This window comes from Tasmannia lanceolata, unplaced genomic scaffold, assembly GCF_043159265.1.
Source record: "Tasmannia lanceolata isolate RefF3 unplaced genomic scaffold, GAP_Taslan_0.1 ptg000007l, whole genome shotgun sequence".
NCBI classification, from domain to species: Eukaryota; Viridiplantae; Streptophyta; class Magnoliopsida; order Canellales; family Winteraceae; genus Tasmannia; species Tasmannia lanceolata.
Genome location: NW_027518684.1, coordinates 8,227,610 through 8,247,700, shown reverse-complemented (window position 1 = coordinate 8,247,700; position 20,091 = coordinate 8,227,610). Strand labels below are relative to the sequence as shown.

Genomic DNA, 20,091 nt, shown 5'->3' with positions numbered 1-20,091 from the left:
CGAGTACAAAATAAGTTTAAAATATTAATTTTACCATTTTTATATCTCTTCCTTCTAAAAAATATCTTTTTCTCTTCCCAAGTGAGGGTTTTTCCCTTCCTTTTAAAAAAATATGCCCCTCTTTTAGGGATATAACAATGAGCATATGACGATTTTTTTTGGAAACTATAATAGTGCTTTCTTTTGTTTGGAGAAAAAAAATTACTATAATTTTTGCCCTCCTTGTGCAAAATTTCTGGCATCGCCCCTGGCCTCTAGGAGATAGTTTTTTAGTGTTTGTTTGGCAACTATGAAAAGGAATGCATGGAACATTGGTTTACACAAGGTGAATGGTAGATAGGGCTGGTGAGAGATATTTGATAGGGCGGTGAATGAAGAGATCATGAGACGAGGATGGAAGACAGAGGAAAAAAAAATCCTTATTTAAAAGTTTTTTATTTTCCCTGTTTTCCTGTCCCATCTCATGTTCATCACTCCCTAAAATATCATTTTTGTCTCTGGTCTCTTACCACCCTCTTACACAAGATAAACAAATATGCTATGGATTTTCTATGGTTGTCAATCATGCACTTGTACGGGATTTTTTTGTTTTTGTTTTTGTTTTTGTTTACAGGGAAAAGGCTTTCCTGGGGCCCTGTTTGGACTTTGGATTGTAGGGAATTTTCTAGAACAGTTTTGAAAGGAAAAATATTTCTAAATTTTTCTACAGATGGAAAAAGATTTTTTGAACCAACCTTATTCAATTTTTACCTATAGGGACCTTCAATTGATGATGGCATCCCCCTAATTTAGGAGAGTGATATCCCCCCCTATGACGGATAAACCCCCCCTTAACGTTTTCCGTTAAGTTTTAAAGGCAAATAAAAATGTTAGAGGGGGTGAATTTATCCTCAAGAAGAGAACCATTCTCACATAAACCGTTACAGGGGGGATTTTATCCATTTAAGGGGGGCAAAGTATCATTTCCCCTAATTTATCCATAGTCATATGATTTTGTCTTCTAAATTTTGGTAAGAAAATTTCTCAGCAATGTTTTACTTGAAATCGAAACGGGGCCTAGAGAGTAGAGACGCACTTTCAGGGTTGAAAGACCTTTCGTGTGTTTTTTGGTAGGCAAGCTCTTTCTTGAAATTGAAAGACCTTTCTTGCCAAATAAATAAGCCTCTATCTTCCACACTCTCTCTTCACTCATGCATGGCCTACAAATACACGTGGCAGTCGGTGATAAGGCTCATTGATCTGGTGGGCCCACCACAGTACATTAGGATCATAGGCCCGGGGATCCACCTGATCCTAACCCGTCCATAAAAAAGGCCAATTTTTAGGAATTTTCCAATTAAAAGTTGAACATTACCATTTTCAGTCATAACTTGAACCACTAAGATCGTACGCTCATCAAGGCCTAGCTTTGGTAGGCCCGCTTAATATCAACGGACGAAAAAGTGCCCACAAGTAACATGAATTAGGTCACAAATATCTGGCCTTTTTTCACCGCGAAACTAAAAGGGTAAAAACGGGAAAAAAAAAGAGCCGCGGGGAATCTTGAGCGAGGGCTTCTATAAAAAAGGGTTCCTCTCGCTCACAGCTTAGAGTTGTGAGAGAGAGAGATTGAAAGAGGGGATTTTTGGGTAGGGTTTTTGTGAGAGATCTCCAATGGCGAAGCCTCGAAAGACGAAGAACGAGGAGCAGAAAACGGAGAATTCAGACGCAGTGGTTCGCCATCAGAAGCTCTGTATCTCCATCGACATGAAAAATCGCAGGATTTACGGGTAATTTAGTCTTACCCTACATCCATTTCCCTATTTCAGGTTCCCTTTTACTATCTTTAATTCTGTCATACATGATTTCAATTTTCTCAAAGTTTTGGGTTTTGTCTTTGTTAGACCTAAAATCGGTAACAGGTACAGCAGTGGCGTAAGAACTGAGAGCGAGTGACGAGGGAGGTTGAGTATGAGTCCTGTGGTGAGTGCTTAGTCCTGCACAAGGCAAACAAGGTCAGAAGACCAGACCGGATTTTACTCCGGACAGGTCCTTCGACACTCAAGTCAGTATGAGCAAGAGTGAAGGGAAATGTCAGAGTTTTTAGGGAGAAGAGGGTTTTTTTAGCATTACCCATTAGTCTGAGCTTTAGTCCCCTATTTATAGGGAAGATCTGTTGAGGTGTCTTGGACAGGTGTCCAGGACAGGTGGTGGTCTGTGAGAGGCTGGATCTCACCTACTCTGGGACAGGTGGCAGCCTGTGAGAGGCTGGTGTTTTCACACCCCATCAGTTGCCCCCCAGTTTTCCAAGTCATGGAGGGACTTGGGAAAGTGTAGTCGGTTGTTTTTCTGGATGGGCGGACGCTGTTCGGAGGTGAAATGGAGAGCCTGGAGTTCGCAGTCCGGAGATCGCAGTCCGCAGTTCGGAGTACGGCTTCAACCGGACTGGCTCTTGACGCTTTTCAGAATGCGCCGTATCCAGTCCGGAGGTCGCAGTACGGAGATCGCAGTCCGCAGTTCGGAGTACGGATTCAACCGGACTGGCTCTTGACGCTTTTCAGAATGCGCCGTATCCAGTCCGCAGTCCGCAGTACGGAGATCGCAGTCCGCAGTTCGGAGATAGCAGTCCGCAGTTCGGAGTACGGATTCAACCGGACTGGCTCTTGACGCTTTTCAGAATGCGCCGTATCCAGTCCGCAGTCCGCAGTACGGAGATCGCAGTCCGCAGTTCGGAGTACGGATTCAACCGGACTGGCTCTTGACGCTTTTCAGAATGCGCCGTATCCAGTCCGCAGTCCGCAGTACGGAGATCGCAGTCCGCAGTTCGGAGATAGCAGTCCGCAGTTCGGAGTACGGATTCAACCGGACTGGCTCTTGACGCTTTTCAGAATGCGCCGTATCCAGTCCGCAGTCCGTAGTACGGAGATCGCAGTCCGCAGTTCGGAGTACGGCTTCAACCGGACTGGCTCTTGATGCTTTTCAGAATGCGCCGTATCCAGTCCGGAGGTCGCAGTACGGAGATAGCAGTCCGCAGTTCGGAGTACGGCTTCAACCGGACTGGCTCTTGACGCTTTTCAGAATGCGCCGTATCCTGTTCGGTTTTTACCGGACTGTTTTTTGTCGTCTTGCGGCCAGTTCGGTGCGGACCGGACTGATTTTTTGTCGTTTTGTGAGAACGCGTTATATCCAGTACGGTTTTTTCCGGACTGAGTTTTGTCGTCTTGCGGCCAGTTCGGTGCGGACCGGACTGATTTTTGTCGTTTTGTGAGAACGCGTTATATCCAGTACGGTTTTTTCCGGACTGAGTTTTGTCGTCTAGCGGCCAGTTCGGTGCGGACTGGACTGATTTTTGTCGTTTTGTGAGAACGCGTTATATCCAGTACGGTTTTTTCCGGACTGAGTTTTGTCGTCTGGCGGCCAGTTCGGTGCGGACCGGACTGATTTTTGTCGTTTTGTGAGAACGCGTTATATCCAGTACGGTTTTTTCCGGACTGAATGCGGAGTGCGGAGTGCGGAGTGCGGAGTGCGGAGATCCATTCTTGGGACGTGAATGTTTACGCGCGTGCTTGATCGTATTGATGGTGGGAGAATGTGTCCGTCATAAATAGGGGACACGTGGCGCAATCCGGATGACCTCGAGATGCGTGCATCGCATTTATTGCCCCACCGCCTCTTAAAAACTATATAAGGAGGTTTACCCCCCTTCACTTTTTACTTTTTACTTTTCATCTTTTTCCTCTTCTTGCTCTGGGAGTTTCCACTTCTCAGTTCGCAGCTCGCAGTCCGCAGATCGCAGATCGCAGTTCGCAGCCCGTAGCTCGCAGTCGCGTTCCAAGATCTTTACGAGCTCCACTCACCGGTATTCCTCTCAGCCCTTCCTTTTACTATGTCTGGTAGTACTTCCAATTCCGAGTCCGGTACGGGGTCCTCCACTAGCAGTAGTTCGGAGTTTAGGATGCCTCAGGAGCCTGTAGTGGCTAGGGCGTCTGATAGGATAGACCTTGTAGATAGTGACGACGGAGGGGATAGGGATGAAGTGTTCTTAGATCTGAATGCCACTCCACCCTTGACTGGCAGTCTCCCGCGAGCAGGAGGGAGTGTTGAGAGCGACGTTGCTGAAGCGTCCACAACATTCCTTCCTGGCCGGGCGGTGGAGGTGATCGCTAGAGCGCGGATGGATGCCGATCCAAAATACAACTTGCGAGCTCTAGTCGAGGAGAACTACCTCACCAGGTCTATGCTGGGAGATATCAGGGATAAATACTGTGTGCCCCCGAGATTTGAACTGAGGGCAGCTATAGAGGGAGACAGAGCCTGCAACGAGAGCCAGGACCTCTTTATTTATGAGGAGTCACTGAGGGCAGGACTCCGATTTCCGTTGCACCCCTTTTTCTCAGCGGTGCTACGATACTACGGACTAGCCCCGGCCCAGGTAGCTCCGAACTCATGGAGATTATTAGTTGGGTTTTTATACCTCGTCCACGGTCGGTTAGAGAGGAGCGTGACTTTGTCACTGTTCCGTGCTTGTGCACACCTGAAGATGCATAAAGAAGGGGGCTGGATCTACATTAGCCAGCGCCCTGAACGGAAGATAATCACTGGCATTCCTTCGTCGATTCACTCGTGGAAGAATAGATTCTTCTATGTTGTGGATCAGGAGGCCAGTGAGCCCTGGTCCGTCCCTCTAGTGTGGGACACTCCAGATACCTCAAAACTGAGTCGAAAGCCGCTCCTCGAAGGTGAGGACAGGATAACATTCGCCTTGATGCGGAAGGAGATCGAGCAATCGGGCCTCATCCGTTGTAAGGAGTTTTCTGAAGAGGCGATTCTGGTCGGGCTGGGCGTGAGTGCCGCGACTCCAGAACGTATGTAGCTAGACTTGTCTATGCAATCTGTTTATTTTTTATATGCTTGCTTCTGACTGCTTGTTTGTCTGGCAGAAATGAAGAAACAATCGACCGTCGAGAAGATAAGACAAGGAGCCCAGCCACGGGCACAGGAGGGTGCTGCACAGGCACAACAGGAGCGCCAGAAGAGAAAGGCGACTGTACTGGGGAGTCCGGCCCCGTCACAGGGCACTCCACCCCCATCCCAGAGGCCCAAGACTACGGTGAAGCTAATAGGCCCCTTTGCTCAGGGCGGTGGCTCTTCTAAATCCGGTGGTGCTTCTACCGGAACCGGTTCTGGGGCTCGTCCTCCTACGGGGCTTATTGAGCATGTCTTTCGACCCAATTGGGCCGTTTTGAAGGATGACACTGCCCTAGGCGAGAGCCGAGTAGCAGCAGAGCTCATGAGCAAGTGTTTGCTGCGGAAGGACAAGCAACAGGTCCTTTACGAGCCGCCAGCTACAGGAGAGGAGGCTGTGTTATCCTCAGCTTACCAGGTAAGGAAGTGGTGCTTCGATTTGCTAACTTTCTGCCCATTTCTTCCTTTCACCATACTGATGCCTGTTTCTTTCTTCAGATCTTGCTCTACTATAATGACCTCAAGGAGAAGAGTAAGAAGTTCTCCCAAGCCATTACTGCATCTGAAGAGGTGAACGGAAAGTTGGCCGCTGAGGTGCAGGAGCTTCAAACGAGCATCGGACGAATAGAGGAGGAGAGGAGGTTGTTGAAAGAGGATCTGGCCGCAGAGAAGAGGAAACTGGCCAAGGCTGCTGAAGCCATGGAGGCTCAAAGAGGAAGAGCTACTGAAAGGCAGGAGAAGGCAGTGAAAGAGGCCACAGAGGCAAAGGAGGCTGAACTTTTCAGCCTGTCGAGCGAGGCTTATAGTCTTGGATACTACGACTGCTTCCAGGAGCTCCAGGCCTGCAATCCAAACTTATTGATGCAGAACATGACTCTCCCTGCCAGGCCGAAGATTACTGATGAGGAGCCAGATACTCCTGCTGATGCTCCTGCTGACATCACCTCTCTTCCAGATGCTTAGAATTTTTTTTTTGTTTTTGTTTTGACCTCATTTTGTAATGGTCCTTGAGACCCGACAGCTCTTAGCAGCCTCTTTAAAATGAATTTTGTAATGGCCCTCGAGGCCCCACATATTCTGATCAATGAAATCACATTTGTCTGTCTCTGATACTTCTCAACTGAGTGATTTGCTTGACTTTGTCTTTTTAATTTTGATAACCTGTGAATGAGGCTGTTGATGGTCGAATTATGACGAACTGGTCTTTTAACAAGTACCCAAGTTTTGTGAACGGGGTTTCTAGTGAGTACCCAAGTTTTGTGAACTGGGTTTCCAGTGAGTACCCAAGTTTAAGAACTGGGTTTCCAGTGAGTACCCAAGTTTTGTGAACTGGGTTTCCAGTGAGTACCCAAGTTTAAGAACTGGGTTTCCAGTGAGTACCCAAGTTTTGTGAACTGGGTTTCCAGTGAGTACCCAAGTTTTGTGAACTGGGTTTCCAGTGAGTACCCAAGTTTAAGAACTGGGTTTCCAGTGCGTACCCAAGTTTAAGAACTGGGTTTCCAGTGAGTACCCAAGTTTTGTGAACTGGGTTTCCAGTGAGTACCCAAGTTTAAGAACTGGGTTTCCAGTGAGTACCCAAGTTTTGTGAACTGGGTTTCCAGTGAGTACCCAAGTTTTGTGAACTGGGTTTCCAGTGAGTACCCAAGTTTAAGAACTGGGTTTCCAGTGCGTACCCAAGTCTAAGAACTGGGTTTCCAGTGAGTACCCAAGTTTTGTGAACTGGGTTTCCAGTGAGTACCCAAGTTTTGTGAACTGGGTTTCCAGTGCGTACCCAAGTTTAAGAACTGGGTTTCCAGTGCGTACCCAAGTTTAAGAACTGGGTTTCCAATGAGTACCCAAGTTTTGTGAACTGGGTTTCCAGTGAGTACCCAAGTTTTGTGAACTGGGTTTCCAGTGCGTACCCAAGTTTAAGAACTGGGTTTCCAGTGAGTACCCAAGTTTTGTGAACTGGGTTTTCAGATATAAAAGTGACACTGAATTTGCAAGAAGATTATTTATTCATAACAACAAATATACAAATTTACAAGATCACCTTTTCACGCCGGATAATTCGACTACTGATAATATTTCCTGAGGTTTTTGGAGTTCCATGCGTGGGGTAATAGGTGCTCCTCCAGTGTCTCTAGCTTGTAGCTTCCTGGCCGGATAACTTCCTTCACTCGATAGGGTCCCTCCCAAGTTGGGGAAAGTTTCCCTACTTTCGTCGGCTGGGAGACGGCTGCCTTTCTCAGGACCAGATCCCCTGTCCTGAATTCTCTGGGGCGAATTTTGGAGTCGTGATAATTCGACACCTTCTGCTTATAAGCGGCGACCCGGATTCGAGATTCCTCCCGGATTTCTTCTAGTAAGTCGAGATTGGCGCGGAGTCCGTCGCTGTTCAGTTGCTCATGGAAACTGATGACTCTGGGAGATGGGGTGCCTATATCAACAGGTATCACGGCTTCGGTTCCAAAAGAGAGGTTGAATGGTGATTCACCAGTCGTCGTGCGAGGAGTGGTGCGGTAAGCCCACAGAACATGGTAGAGCTCATCTGCCCATCGGCCAGCTTTTTCATCCAGCCTCTTCTTTATCCCTTGAAGCAAGATCCTATTAGTTACTTCCGTTTGCCCATTGGTCTGGGGGTGAGCAACCGAAGTGAATCTCTGTTCAATCTTTAGGTCAGAGCAGAACTTCCGAAAGTTCCGGCAGTCGAACTGTTTGCCGTTATCTGTGATTAAGGCACGGGGAATCCCAAATCTGCAGACCACTGCCTTCCAGAAGAAATTCTGTATATTCTGCTCAGTGATCTGGGCTAGAGGTTCTGCCTCCACCCACTTGGTGAAGTAGTCGATTGCCACTACTACGAATATGCGCTTTCCGGAAGCCGGTGGAAAAGGACCCAGAATGTCCATCCCCCATACTGCAAAAGGGAGTGGACTGATAATTGGGGCCATCGCCACAGCAGGCTGGTGGATGGTGGGGGAGAATTTCTAGCACCTCTCGCACTTTTTAACCAGATTCAGCGCGTCTTGTCGTATGGTGGGCCAATACAATCCTCTGAGGAGTACCTTGATCGCCAGGGCTTTGCCCCCCAGATGTTCTCCACAGATTCCTTCATGAGTCTCTTGCAATGCGTACGCGGCGTTACTTGGTCCCAGACACTTCAGGTACGGGAGAGTGTAGGACCTTTTATACAAAATGTCACTGCTGAGGGAGAATCGGGCGGCTCTCTGTATCACCTTACGAGCTTCCTTCTTATCTTCGGGAAGTTTCGCGTCCCGTAAGTAATGAATGATCTCATCCATCCAGCACGGTTCGTTCTCCACCTGCATTATATCTGCGGCTTCTCTTTCGATGCTAGATCTTTGTAGGAATTCCATACGTATGCTTCCAAGAGTGGTGTATCCAGAAGCAGCCAGCTTCGACAGTACATCTGCTTTGGCATTTTCTGTTCGTGGTACTCTGATGACCTCGAAACTGGCAAACCGGCTGGAGAGTTGATGAACCTTGGCAAGATACTTAACCATACGCTCATCTCGTGCTTCGTAGACCCCTTGGATCTGATTTGCTACCAGCTGTGAGTCGCAGTATGCTTTTAATTTCCGGGCGCCGGTCTGAATTGCTAGGTTCATTCCGGCAAGGAGGGCTTCATATTCTGCCTCATTGTTGGACGCACGGAATCCGAATCTCAGAGCATAATCCGCAGTGAACCCCTCAGGCCCAGTGAGGATGAGGCCTGCTGGATGAGGCCTGCTCCACAGCCGTTTTTATTTGAAGAACCGTCGACATATACTTCCCAAGTTGGTGTGCTGGTCATGGAGTCCTGCTCTGCCGGCGGTTGCAAGATTTCTGTCTGAGTTTCTGCTATGCATTCGTCAGGAACCGCTTTCTCTGCAACTGGGAGTAGTACCGTTTCAGGGTCGGCGACTTGCTGGGGGATGGTGCACTCTGCTACGAAATCTGCCAGTACTTGGGCCTTGATGGCTGGCCTTGGAGCGTACTGGATGTCGAACTCGCTCAGCTCTACGGCCCATTTCACAAGTCGTCCGGAGATATCTGGTCGATGGAGTACTTGCCGAAGCGGCTGGTCAGTCAAGACCTTTACAGTGTGAGCTTGAAAGTACGGTCTTAATTTTCTTGCAGCCATTACCAGCGCGTAAGCCAATTTCTCGACCCGCTGGTACCTTATTTCTACGTCGTGAAGAACCTTGCTGACATAGTAGATTGGTTTTTGCTGGCGGTGCTCTTCGCGGACGAGGACAACTGCCAGTGCCGTGGAGCTAACGGAGAGATACAGAAATAACTCCTCACCTGGCTCCGGCTTTGTCAATAATGGCGGGGAGGACAGATACCTTTTCAGCTCGTCGAAGGCAATCTGGCATTCTTCCGTCCAGGGCGCAGTCTTGAGCCCCTTAACCGCGCTGAAAAAGGGCAGGCATCTCTCCGCCGATTTGGAGATGAAGCGGCCCAATGCCGCTATCATTCCCGTGAGCCGCTGAACTTCTCTGATGGTTCTTGGGGCGGTAAGCTCTATCACAGCTCTGATCTTCTCGGGATTTGCTTCTATCCCTCGCTGACTCACCATGAATCCCAAGAACTTCCCCGAGCTGACACCAAAAGTGCACTTGGTGGGGTTGAGTTTCATGTTGTGCTTCTTGAGGACCTGAAATGTTTCTCTGAGATCAGACACGTGGTCCTGTGCGCTTCGACTTTTGACCAGCATATCATCCACATACACTTCCATATTTCGGCCGATCTGGTTCTGAAAAAGTCTGTTCACCAGCCTTTGGTAAGTAGCTCCGGCGTTTTTGAGGCCGAAGGGCATGACTCGGTAGCAATAAGTCCCTTGATCTGTGACGAATGAGGTCTTTGGTATATCCGATTCGTACATCCTGATCTGGTTATATCCGGAGAAGGCGTCCATGAAGCTCAACAGTTCATGACCCGCTGTGGCGTCGATGAGCTGATCGATCTTCGGGAGCGGATAACTGTCCTTGGGACAAGCCTTATTCAGATCAGTAAAATCGACGCAGGTTCTCCACTTTCCATTAGTCTTCTTGACTAGGACTACGTTTGCTAGCCAGTCCGGATATCGAATCTCGCGAATGAAGTCAGCCTTCAGAAGCCTCTCCACTTCTTCTTTTATTGCCTGTCGCCTTTCAAAAGCAAAGTGTCTCCTTTTCTGCTTCACCGGTCTGCAGGTTGAATCGACACCAAGCCTATGAGTGCTGATCTCTGGATCGATGCCGGGCATATCGGCAGGAACCCATGCAAAGACATCTGCATTGCCCTGGAGAAATTCGGTGAGTTGATGTTGAACGCTATTACTAAGGGAGGAACCGATCAGAGCAACTTTCTCACCGTCCTCCGGGCACAGTGGGATGGAGAGTAGGTCCTCAGCGGGTTGAGTACCCCTGAGTTCGTCCCTTACATCAAGCAGTTCGATTGGCAGTGATTCCACTGCGTTTTTTCCTTTCAGTGCCATTGCATAGCACTCCCTTGATTGAGGCTGATCTCCGCGAACTTCCCCCACGCCATTAGGGGTTATGAATTTCATTTTTTGGTGGTAGGCTGAGGCGACTGCTCGGATCAGATTCTGGCCAGGCCGTCCCAAGATAGCATTATATACCGAGGTGGCCTTCACTACCAGGAAGTTAACCATGGCGAACGCTTGACATGGTGAATCTCCGACAAGAACAGGGAGCTCGATCTGTCCTACCACTTTTACGACCTCTCCGGAGAAGCCGAACAAATCTGAGTTCGCCGGCCTTAGACGGTCGTCGCCTATCATCATTTTCTCGAAGGCATGGTAGTATAGAATATCCGCTGAGCTCCCGTTGTCCACAAGAATTTTCTTTACCTCCCAATTAGCATCGAGCATGGTTAACACCAATGCATCGTCGTGGGGCAAAATAAGGCTGTCCAGATCTGCGTCCGAGAAGGAGATCTCATTCTCCGTTCTTGACTTTTTGCTGGTTGTGTGAACGGCGTTAACTTGCCGTGCATATGCTTTTCGAGCAGCAGAGGAGGTGCCCCCAGCGGCTGGTCCGCCCATGATTGTATTGATAACCCCCCTTGGTTGAGATCGGGGTGCCTCAGGCTGCGCGTCGGTGACCTGAGAAGTCTTATCCTGAGGAGGGGGCTGCTGTGATCTTCGAGGGCTACGGCCCTGGGGACTCTTTCCTTTGCGCTCTTGGGTGCGGCCGTCATTCTGGATGTATTTTTTCAAATAACCCCGGCTGATCAGCTGCTCAATTTCTCCCTTGAGCTGCCAGCAATCCTCTGTGTCATGGCCGTGGTCCTTGTGAAACCGACAGTACTTTGAAGGATCTCTTCTGTTTCCCTTGGAGATCATTCTGGGCGGCCACTTCACAAACTCCTCCTCACTGATCGCCGCCAGTATGTGCTTTCTAGAGGTATTGAGAGGTGTGAAGTTCTCTTCTCTTCTCTGAGGGGGTGGAGACTTCTCTTTCCTGGGAGGTTTATCCTCCCTACGCTGTTTAGGCACATTCTTCTCTTCAGAGGTTATCCTCCGGTTTGAATTAAGAGCTGCCAGTGTTTCTTCCACTGTTATGTACTCTTCTGCCCCGGCCATGAGATCCGCCAGTGAGTGCGGATTTTGCCGAGCCACCGCTCGACGAAAATCATCAGATCTTGCACCGGTGAGGAGTGCGTTCATAGCCGCTGAGGGATCTAAATTGGGCACCTGTAGTGCCTCCCTGTTGAAGCGGCGGACGAACACCTTCAGGGGTTCATTATCATCCTGTCGCAAGGCCATCAGGGATGCAGTCGTTTTCTTCGGCCTACGGCTACTCATGAAATGGCGGACCAGATCCTCTCCAAAATCATCGAAATTGTTGATGGAGTTTGGTTTGATCCTGGAGTACCAGTCTCTTGCCGCGCCAGTGAGCGTCGTTGGGAAGGCTCTGCAGATGAAGCCGTCGGAGGCGCCGTGGAGGAGCATCATTGTTCTAAATGTCTCCAAATGATCCACGGGATCGGTAGTGCCGTCGTACTGAGGGACGGCAGGCATTTTAAATCCTCTGGGTGCTGGAGCACTCAGGACATCACTAGTGAACGGCGTTCTGCTTGAGAACGCTCTGGAGGCGGGCCAGCTCTGATCCTTCGCCAATTCCTCTATTCGGTGGTTCATCTCCTCCATTCTCTGTAGCAGCGGATCCGTTCTGCGGTCTGGGGACCTGATTCTTCCCACAAATGGGCTTGCCGCAGAATCGGACTGACTTTCCGGACTCCTACGACGAGGCCGAGATTTTGCCGGTGGCAAACGATCTTCGTGAGGCCGGCGCCTCTGCGTGGAGCGAGACCGCGATCTTTCGCGGTGATGAGGTTCTGTCTGGGCGTGCCTCACTATGGGGCGATGAACTCGTCTAGCGGAGTGATGAGTTCTGCCCTCCCCATGACGTGATGACTCTCCCCTGTGGACTCCTTGGGCAGATCGCGGGGCCTCTGGAGGAGGTGGAGGGGGTGCTTGAAGTAGTTGTTGGTACTGACCAACAAGGGCCGTCATCTGCTGGAAGAGGGCTTGGACTTGCTCCGAGGTGGGCACGGGATTGTGATGCTCCGAGCGAGAAAGGCTTTGGTCGGCAGATGCTGCCACTACCATCGAGGCGATTCGACCGCTCCGGGTCCTGCGAGGTAGCGCGGCTTGGTCGTTCTGCGCAGAAGCTAACCGCGCACTCTTGCGCCCTGCCATTTTTGTAAGTGAGATATGTAAGAACAGCTTTTAGTTCTTGGTCCCACGGATGGCGCCAATCTGTTAGACCTAAAATCGGTAACAGGTACAGCAGTGGCGTAAGAACTGAGAGCGAGTGACGAGGGAGGTTGAGTATGAGTCCTGTGGTGAGTGCTTAGTCCTGCACAAGGCAAACAAGGTCAGAAGACCAGACCGGATTTTACTCCGGACAGGTCCTTCGACACTCAAGTCAGTATGAGCAAGAGTGAAGGGAAATGTCAGAGTTTTTAGGGAGAAGAGGGTTTTTTTAGCATTACCCATTAGTCTGAGCTTTAGTCCCCTATTTATAGGGAAGATCTGTTGAGGTGTCCTGGACAGGTGTCCAGGACAGGTGGTGGTCTGTGAGAGGCTGGATCTCACCTACTCTGGGACAGGTGGCAGCCTGTGAGAGGCTGGTGTTTTCACACCCCATCAGTCTTGTTTTCCACATCAAGAGGGTTAGTTCTCCTTTGTGTCGAAGAACACAATTTCCTGGATAGATTTCATGATTCATTTGAAATAGACTACTTATATGTTATTTATACCAAATGGAAAACCAACTTGGCAGCTACTTGGCAACTTCCTCTAAAACTATTTACCCAAGCTATTCTAGAAACCCTAACCCTTATCTTTAAGAATACTATCCAAACTCCAAAAAGCTACAAAATCTAAATTAATTTGTTCCGCCTCAAAGATCCCAATATGCATCAGGTGAGCTAAGCCGATTACGTAACCCAGCACTCATGAGTATTACATCCACAACATATATTGGATCATTGGAAATCTATTGTTTTCTTGTTTCCCATAGTTACTCTATCTAGGGTTAGTTCGAAGATCTTGGTTTGCCTTTTGTTATGATCTCTAGGGAGAGGGATGGTGCTTTGTGCTATTGATTGTGTATTTTTTTTAAAAAAATATTAATACACTGCCAGGGGTCCCGCCTAACCCCTTAAACTAGAAAGAGTGTAGCAACCCCATAAGAGACTTGCTACTACCTACACGACAGTTTAATGCATCCGATATTGGGGCAGATCACATCTCAGGAATATTGAATTGGGGGGAAAACCCATAATTGATTGATATCCAAGCTCGATTAATATCTTTTTGAATGATGAGCTTATTATTAATGGGAAAGGAGAAGCGCCCCCACCGAGGAGGTCAGAGCTACAACTAGAAAACAAAAACAAAAGAGCACCAAGTAAAAATAAAACACAACGAAAATATTAAGGCGGAAGAAAATCAAAGATCTTCAAACTGGCCCAGATCTTCAAACTGGCCCGGGTAACTCCTGATCTGGCAAGATGATCCGTCTCGCTATTCGAAGATCTCCAAACATGCTAGAATGTCACTGGAAAGCTGGCTAGCTGATCTTGGTTCTCATCAAATAACCCTGCAGACCTCCTTGGGCGGGGGATACGATTTGTCCATCCACGTAATAACTTCGAGGGAGTCTCCAAGCTCGATTAATATCTTGAATAACAACACCTGAAAAAGGGGCTATTCAAGATATTAATCTAATTTATGACTTACAAAGGCTATGGTCTCTCCCATTGAAAATTCTATCATTTCTTTCCTTACAAATAATCTAGGGTTTTAAGGGAAAAAGTCTCTTCCAAAGACTATCAGGTCTCTTGCGTCCACTTTCCCCCCCATGCCCAAAGAGTCCCAAAAACGATAAATCAATTTTATTGGGATCCGGATAGACACGATATAATCCAAAGAAGTAACTCCATATCCGAGTCGACCTCTGACCATTAATAAACAAATGAGTTGGGTACTCATCATGAAAATTGCAAATGATACAATCAAGAGTATCACATTTATTCTTTACGAGCTATAGTCCCAAGTGAGAATCTTTGATGTGGCCCAAGGACGGAGAAATAGGAGAAAGAGGGGAAAATGGAAGAAGAAGGGGAAGAGAAAGGGAAGAAGAAGAGGAATGGGGGAGAATCTATGTTCTCAATTCATTAATCCGTCATCAAAACTAAAAACCCAAATACATGAGGGCCTTATATAGGCCATTGAAATAACTTGGAAACAAAATAACATGGAAAATAAAAGCCTTAAAAACTAAAACATGGAAATAAAACAACTGGAAACTAAATAACATGGAAATAAATTCTCAAACTGTCATAACGGACAAATTTGTCTCTTATGGGGCCTACAATCTGCATCAATCTTTCCATGAATGACACCACAAGAAATGTTGTGTGTTGGTGTGGTCTTCAAATTTTTTTTAATATTAAGCAAATTAAACTCATCTAAGAGAGGAAAGGAGGCGTACTTGGTGCCCGCCACTCGGGTTTTGACGGAGGTCTGGTCTTCAGGGAAGAGTTTGGCCATCCCGAAGTCGGCTATTTTAGGAACCCACTGGTCGTCGAGAAGGATATTGCTGGCCTTGATGTCCCGGTGAATGATGCAATTGTGGGAGTCTTCGTGCAGATACAGTAGCCCTCGTGCCACCCCGACCATCACCTCGTACCGCTTCTTCCACTCTAATTCCGCCCGCCTCTCTGCATCTGCATGCCATTCAACTCACTTTATCTTATGACATTTAACTAGATAAACAAGGAGAGAGCATTCCTCCTTCAATCCCATGTTCTACAACCCATGTGTTTTACTAATTTGAGCTTGATACTGTTGAAGTATAAATGATCGAATCACACCAACTCTAGTGGCTTAAGCTTTTGGAGTAATTGGTTGTTTCACATGGGGCACCACACAAGTTTCTCTGCGCAAAAAAGGAAAGGCCCATGACACGTGCTATCAAGGCAGAAGAATTCTGCACAAGCTCAAGAAGAATGCTCTGATAGTTGGTATCAATTGGTTATCAGGTGGCATATCAAAGCAAGTTGTAAATGCAAGAGCTCAACAAGGAGCTGATATAGTTGGTATTAGAAATGACATTAAATGCCGGCCAGCCTTCACCAGTGCAAGGCCATGAAGGCTCTACACGCCTAACACCTCTTGATGCTTAACTTGTGCATGTAATCTCCAAGTTGTTCAACAGGCTACTAGATTTGATCTTGTCATGCACCGCTTGATACTTTGTTCACGACCACCAAACCTTCATCAAGCTACTAAGCTTGGACTTGCTGTGACCAACTTGGAAGTCACTCTCGTGATCAGCCTGCATCATGAGTCCATCGAACACCAGGCCGTGAAGCCATGTGCAAAGTTCATGATGATGCCATGCACCAATCCGCCAAGCCAAGTCTTACGATATGACAATTCAAGACACAAACCTATGTCATGAACCAATCCACATGGACCAAAGTCCAGCAAAACAACTCCAACCCTAGGGTCATCCTAGAAAAAGGGGGGCCACATGTGTGGGTGTTGAGGGATAAATGATTAAATAACACTAACTCTAACATCTTATGCTTTTGGACAGTGGCGTAGCCAAGATTTATACATAAGGGGGGCAAATCCCTAGCAAATCCCATTTATAATAATATTATAAGCAGAAACCTAGATTTTAAGCAAAAAATTGGATTTTAAGCAAAAAAAAACTGAATTTTAAGCAATTCACTTTTACGTAGTATAAATTTGTAAAATTATATGCAAAAACTTGGATTTAATCAGCCAAAACTGTGATTTTATAATCTTGGATTAAAAAATCTAGGTTCTAGTTGATAAAATTCAAGATTGAAATTGATTAGGGTTGCACCGTCGGAAATGGAGAGTTGGATTTTCTCGAAATGCGATTAGTGGCAACATCCCCTCTCAGGTTGGAGTCGGTCTATAGAATGGTGGAGAGATTGGCGGTTGTCCGTGAGCGCTCCTTTGAGATTTTACATCGGGAGAGATATTGGGGGTTGAAAGATTGTGATCTCAGGGATGAAGAAAAGATAAAAGGGAGACAAAGGGATGGGTGAATTTGGTAAGGGGTGCCTAGGAGAAACAAAGGGGCGGATATGATAAATAACTTACCAAATCGCAACCCAGCTAGGTACTCTTTTCAGAGATTTTGTACTGTGTAAGCCCTTATAGTCCCTTATTTTTCAAGTGCTGGACGGACCGCAGTATAGGGTGATCCAAACCGTCCATATGAGGGGCCATAATGTAAATAGGTTGTGCTAAGGAAATGATTTTTGGGGCACAACCTAGGACCGCAGTATAGGGTGATCCAAACCGTCCATATGAGGGGCCATAATGTAAATAGGTTGTGCTATGGAAATGATTTTTGGAGCACAACCTATTTACCTTATGGCCTTTCCATATGGATGGTTTGGATCATCCTATAGTGTGGTTCGTATGGTACTTTTTGAAAAATAAGGGACTATAAGGGGTTACACCATATAAAATCTCCTCTTTTCAACAATTCAAAACTAACAGCAGTGGTCCCCACATGGAACAATAATATCACTCGATTCCTTCTTTCACTTAACCCCTTTGCCTTTATTTTTGGAGTAGTTACAGGAGTACCTTTGCTAGGTAAGCAACATTATCTTTCAAAAAGTGACTTTCCTTTTTTTTGTTTGTTGTTGACCAACTTTATCCCTCAATTTACATTGTGCATAGGTAGCTTTAGCTTTGAGCCTTTCAGCCTTAGAAGAACTTGGCCAACGAGTTGCTTTTTCGGATTTTCTTTTAAAAAGAAGTAACCTTTACCCGGTATTCCACTGCCAAGCTGCCCCCCTTATGCAACACGGTAGCTCCGCCCCTGCTTTTGGAGTAATTGATTGTTACACAGATACCCGATTTCTCGACCATGGAAAAACCAAGTCAATTGTGACACAGCGAGTTTTTAACTAGAGGTTCTTATAAGTTTTTCTCCGACTGTAAAAAATGCAAGCTATCTATCTTTATCGTTGATAATTTTTATATTAAAAACTAAACAACCTCATTTATTCAAGAAGAAATGACTAGCAAGTCAAGGTGAAAACTCAAATTAAATAGCGCCCAGCAAAGTGTTGTAATGGTTTTAGTGGAGGAAATTCCTCGTACAAAGCAAGACTTGTGTTAATATGGGATGGGTATATGTCGAAATGTGACGAGCCGTTCTGTAGAAAAGCCAATGCGAAAAATCCAGTCTAATTACACGCAAAGCAATGAAAGATGCAAACACACAAGCAAAAGATTTCCACATAAGAAAATTTGGCCAGAACTTGCGATAAATGTGAAGAAGAGAACCCAAAACTTTTGAGAAATCAAATGAAGAAAAATTGGCCAAGACGCTCACAAAGAGACCAGTGTACCCCTACCAAATTAGCTGAATATGTAATTCACAAGGGTTGAGTTTTTAGATCCCTTAGGTCTTAGGCCTAGCGATTTGTCGTCCATATGCATAAGCCTTGGTTTTCCATCTCTCGCATGTTCCGAGTCATGGATTGTTTTGTGCCTGTTATTGTATCTTCTTTATATTTATCAAATAAACCGGTAGGGTTCCTGCCTAACTCTAGCTTACCCATAAAAAATAATCCACAAAGAAAAACACTTCCAAAACGGGATTTAGTTTGGAAAATAAAGACGAAAGTGATATTTGTGAAACAACAATTACTCCAGAGTGAATTCCGGTCGGAAAAGGAGAGAGAGAGACTTACGGAAAAGGAGCTTATCAAGGCTCTCGTTGGCGACATACTCGTAGACGAGAAGCTTCTCTGCGCCATGTGCGCAGTATCCCAAAAGGCTCACCACGTTCCTGTGCTGCACTTGAGCCAGGAGCCTCGCCTCGTTCATGAACTCATCCTTACCTTGTTTTGAGCTCCTTGACAGCTTCTTTACTGCTATCTCCCTTCCGTCTTTCAGCTTACCCTTTTTAATAATTAGAAGAAGGGTGCCCTCATAAGAATAACAAAAGATGCCTTTTAAAAGTTTTCTGATAGTAGTACTACCATGTTTTAATAATTGCACAAAATCTCACTGTCTTTTATTGTTTAAACAGCTGTCCAAGCTTCTTACACTTCCCAAAAAGTTCACAGAAGCTGATTAAAATAGAAAAGCCAACGAGAGTTTGTGCAATTATTAAAACATGGTAGTGCCACTCTCAATAGCCTTTTAAAAATTTTGATAAAGTATTTTAAAAGCACAACCATGTTTTAATAATTGCACAAATGCAGCTTGTCTTAACTTTTTTAAATGGTTTGTCATTGCATTCTGCGAAGGGTGAAAACCATTGAGAACTCTGGGTTTTGCCCAAGGTTTTAAATTTCGGTTTCGGTACCCATTTCGGACCCCATCGAAATCCGAAATTTCGGGCCGAAATTCTGTAATGATTAAAAAATATTATTTAATTAATTTTGAAATTTCGGCCGAAATTTGGTTTTTTGCGAAATCGGCAAATTTCGGTTTCGGTCTCGGCCGAAATTTTAAAACCATGGTTTTGCCCGAGGGCACTTCTTAAGCATCATTTAATGGCCCTCGGCGTAATGAATTTACACAAAATTCGATGGAAAAATCTAAAAAAGGGTGTAAAAGTATGTGTAAAATCATGTTCCCTAGAGCCGTTAAATGATGCTAAGAAAAACCCCTCTTTAAATGATAACATTTCCCAATATCATTCAAAAAATAAAACTATAAAATTAGTGAGAGAGAGAGAGAGAGTGAGTACCTTGTAGACGGGCCCAAAACCGCCCTCCCCAAGTTTATTTTTCTGGTTGAAATCTTGTGTGGCAGCGACAGGGGCTTCCAAAGAGAAAAGCTTCTTCTCACGAGCTCCAATCGTCTCTTCATCCTCCTCTTTCCGTGCGTCTGATACAACAAACTGTTAGAATCAAAGATAACAAAAAAAAAATCCTCGAAAGTAAGTGGGTTTTCTGTTTTACCCTCATCTGAACAGGATTTGAAGAGTTTGATGAATTTGCGGAGAAAATTTCCTGGTTTCGTCATGAACGGGGAAATCCTTTTTTTTTCCTTGGTTGGGTCTGTGCTAGGTAGTGTTTAACCCATGAATTTAAGAAATGGGTTTTCTTTTACTTGTTTTTGTGGGAAAGAAGAGAATGTGAAATGGTTCAACTTCATTATAGAAAACAATGAAACTAATAAAGGCAAAAGTAGAATAGAAAGCTAACGGGGGAGAAGGAAAGTGTCCCTAAATTGTGTCCCAATAATACTTAACCATACACGTGTTACCACACAGTAGGAACTATGTATGGCTTTCTCACCGTCAGATCAGTCCTTTTTTGCCGTAAGACTGAAGTAGTCATTGCGGGACCCATTAAAATGGAAAGAAGAATCCTGGGTCCCATCATTTTCATTAAACGAAGAATCGTTGCAGCATCAAATTGGATGTCTTTTGGCCATGTTGCTTTTATAAGACTAGTAAAAAGGCACGTGCAACGCACGTGGGACGAAAGCCATGTTTAGCAACAATGAAAATTTTCTTAACGGAATATTTGTGGGCCCCATTATGTGAAAGTGGCATGGCAATGCCAATTTCAGTCGAAGTATTGACCCACGACCAAAACAACCCCTTGTTCTTGTCTTCGGAATCA

General features: G+C 46.1%; 1 protein-coding gene and 1 long non-coding RNA gene across 3 annotated transcripts; one reads left to right on the top strand and one right to left on the bottom strand.

Moving 5' to 3' along the window:
• The first annotated feature begins 1,541 nt into the window (after positions 1 to 1,541).
• Positions 1,542 to 15,363, top strand: LOC143881714 (uncharacterized). The gene is made up of 2 exons (XR_013252009.1): positions 1,542 to 1,769; positions 14,983 to 15,363. It is a non-coding gene; the product is annotated as an uncharacterized LOC143881714 (long non-coding RNA).
• Positions 14,588 to 19,635, bottom strand: LOC143881713 (cysteine-rich receptor-like protein kinase 43). Of its 2 annotated transcripts, XM_077384964.1 has the most exons (5): positions 19,423 to 19,635; positions 19,209 to 19,348; positions 18,202 to 18,412; positions 17,270 to 17,321; positions 14,767 to 15,174 (listed from the first exon to the last, which is right to left on the bottom strand). In XM_077384964.1, exons 1-5 carry the CDS (start codon positions 19,484 to 19,486, stop codon positions 15,015 to 15,017), a joined length of 627 nt encoding a protein of 208 aa, XP_077241079.1. In that variant the 5' UTR covers positions 19,487 to 19,635; the 3' UTR covers positions 14,767 to 15,014. The 2 variants fall into 2 exon arrangements, with proteins under 2 accessions (XP_077241078.1, XP_077241079.1); XM_077384963.1 differs by lacking the exon at positions 17,270 to 17,321 and having other exon boundaries at positions 14,588 to 15,174.
• Between the last annotated feature and the right edge of the window lie 456 nt (positions 19,636 to 20,091).

Coding starts and splice junctions, on each gene's coding strand:
- LOC143881713 (XM_077384963.1), bottom strand. CDS start 19,486: ATGACGAAACCAGGAAATTTTCTCCGCAAATTCATCAAACTCTTCAAA. Junction 18,413..19,208: donor GTTTTGGGCCCGTCTACAAG/GTACTCACTCTC, acceptor ATTATTAAAAAG/GGTAAGCTGAAAGACGGAAG. Junction 15,175..18,201: donor CCTTGATAAGCTCCTTTTCC/GTAAGTCTCTCT, acceptor AATGGCATGCAG/ATGCAGAGAGGCGGGCGGAA.